This window comes from Lolium perenne, chromosome 2, assembly GCF_019359855.2.
Source record: "Lolium perenne isolate Kyuss_39 chromosome 2, Kyuss_2.0, whole genome shotgun sequence".
In the NCBI taxonomy this organism is placed as follows: Eukaryota; Viridiplantae; Streptophyta; class Magnoliopsida; order Poales; family Poaceae; genus Lolium; species Lolium perenne.
The window spans coordinates 114,342,649-114,345,352 of record NC_067245.2 but is presented as its reverse complement, the minus strand read 5'-3'; the positions used below and the strand labels follow the sequence as shown (position 1 = coordinate 114,345,352).

Sequence of the window (2,704 nt, the reverse complement as noted above, 5' to 3'; positions counted from 1 at the left end):
AGTAAATTATTACACTTCGGTGACAGTGCACGAAAAATCGGCAGCCCGTGTCTGGGATGATAACCGTCGGAGAGCTCATCCCGCCGGAACCAAGATCAAATACGGCAGTGGCTCCGGCGGGATGAGTGAGTAAAACTGTAGGTGAAGTTGTATTTTTTGAAGCATATGTAGGTGAAGTTGTAGAATCAAATTTTGCTACCAATATACTCTTCACCTATCCTCCGGACCGGCCAGAGACTTGTTGTATTATCGAAAGTGTATAATGTCTGTGGTGTGCATTATGAATTAATGTAATTATTTTTTTACTAATAATTTTTTGTCAAACATTTCTTTATGTATATAATAATTAGGCTGATTATTTCTTCCTCAGTCTTCCAAAAAGTTTGTTCACCGGATGAACTTGAAAGCGTGGATCTCACACGCCTCATGGTGCGTATGTTCCCGAGATCGCAGCGCATGGTCTGTCAGAGAGGCTCTGCATTAGCGTAGGTGCTCAAGTTCTCCACTCCGACGTGACCCCTCCTGTACCTGCTCAAGTTCTCCACTACGATGTGACCCTGCCGTATCTGCTCTGCCCGAGAGGAGAGGATACATTTATGGCCCGTTGTGCAGATAATTTCTTGCTCGTGTTGGCGCGTGTGTTTGACCATTCGATGATAGTAGTAGTAGTGGTAAGGATCCGATGTGAATTAGCATGAGAATTTTACCAATCGAATGGCCATCAGCCTAGAGTAGTATTGTACGTTTTTTCGCAAACCCATGATCACCATGAGTATTTCTGAAAGCTCCAAACATAATTTGCTAAATTACATTCTGGACCAGTTCCTTCACATGAAATTGACATACTCGTACTAGTGGTCACCATAGAATAGGCACACATGCACTTATATTTCTACATAATTACAACTCGAGGGCAAGGATCCTACGGTACAACTCGTAGCTCATGTACCCGTATTTTGCTGCGTACTCGAGGTGCATCAGTGAGAGTGGCTTAGTCTCCCATAAGTCGTGCTTGTCAGATGAGAACTTTGTCTTCATGTTCTTGTACGATCCGTCGATGATGGCCTCTGCTAGATTATCCATTCCTACCCGGGTCTTGAATATATCTTGGATGTCGACATGGTACAGCTCTGGAATATGCATCTTGGCACGGGCAAGCATGACCTTGTCGTTCCTAGTATCAATGCTCGCAAAAGTAATACCCTTGCGCTCAAAAAAATTATTCAAAGCCGGACAATGCTTGAAGGAACTGCTGTAGTGGTACACGAGGACATGCTGCCGCATGGCGATTTGCACGACGGTCATCTCTTGTCGCTTCCACGTGCTACGTGGGGTGTACTCGAGGTCGAGTCCAACGAACCTGTTCTTCTCCTTCTCGAGCCATTTCTCATACATGGCTAGGATTCGCTCCACAATAGCTTCTTCATTGGTGTAGACAACTTCCAGAGTCGTGGTGCCAAGGGCAGTGATGTGATGGGTCTCTGTATGGTTCCCGACGTCCATGCTTGGGAGGTAGAGCTACTGAGTGTGTGTGTGTGGAGGGGGGAGGGGTGGGAGGGATCGCTGCGGAATGAGTGGGGAAGAGTGTAGATGGATGTCGAAGAATGAATGGGAATTTGGTACTACCTCCTTCAATTAAAAGGCTACATCACCACCAGACAATTTCTCATTGGATGCTAAAAAATATTCCTAAGCTATGTGCATTTATTTAATTAGAAGAAGTAACCCTCCTCCAATTACTCTCCAATCGCATGCTATTCCCTACGATGAAACTTGGTGGGAGCATTTTTTCTTAGTTGCATTCCCATTTGCTTCGCTTCACCTGCATGCAAATTAACATGCATAGGTCAGTTTGTTTCGTTCTCCAACCCACATGCATGCAAACATGTTTCCACCGAGCAATGGCTATATATATTAATATTGGGTCGTCCAGCCGTTCCACTTCACGAGATTTTGGCACACGTTCAAACCATTGCATATTCCCATTTTGAACCGAAAATAATCTCTGGTTAAAGTGGGAGCATTAATTTTTCTTAGTTGCATTCCCATTTGCAACTGAAAAAGTCTCACATGCTAACCACCCACTTGCAACCCCCAAAAAAAACTCGTATGCAATCCAAATTGTAACTGATGTGCACGAATCACGATTAAATCGGATGGCTCAGGACTGTAGCGGAATATATAGATTTTCCTTCCACTTACAGATTGATCCGTTGGTTGAATCTTACATACCTAATAGATCATGCTTGCAGTAACAATTCCACATGGTACCAGACTTATAAATCAAACATTGGTTCAAATCCTTAGCAGCACGATACTAAAAGTAAACCCTAAATTACCTAAACCCTAGACCATTGATGACCCACAAGTATAGGGGATCGCCTTCGAGGGAAGTAAAACCCAATTTATTGATTCGACACAAGGGGAGACAAAGAATACTTGAAAGCCTTAACAGCGGAGTTGTCAATTCAGATGCACCTGGAAACAGACGTGCTCGCAAGAGTTTATCAGTAGTAACAGTTTTATAGCAGTAGCAGTAGTGAAATAACAGCAGCAGAGTAACAAAGACAGCAGTAGTGATTATAGTAAACAGCAGGATTAAAATACTGTAGGCACAGGGATGGATGACGGGCGTTGCATGGATGAGAGAAACTCATGTAACAATCAAAGCAGGGCATTTGCAGATAATAATAAAACGGTATCC

At 43.5% G+C, this 2,704-nt stretch overlaps 1 protein-coding gene across 1 annotated transcript; it reads right to left on the bottom strand.

Moving 5' to 3' along the window:
* Positions 1–900: 900 nt before the first annotated feature.
* On the bottom strand, positions 901–1,503 carry LOC127328830 (uncharacterized). The gene has a single exon (XM_051355402.1). It carries the CDS (start codon positions 1,501–1,503, stop codon positions 901–903), a length of 603 nt encoding a protein of 200 aa, XP_051211362.1.
* Between the last annotated feature and the right edge of the window lie 1,201 nt (positions 1,504–2,704).

Bases quoted from the DNA above. Each gene is read 5' to 3' on its own strand.
- LOC127328830 (XM_051355402.1), bottom strand. From the start codon at position 1,503: ATGGACGTCGGGAACCATACAGAGACCCATCACATCACTGCCCTTGGC.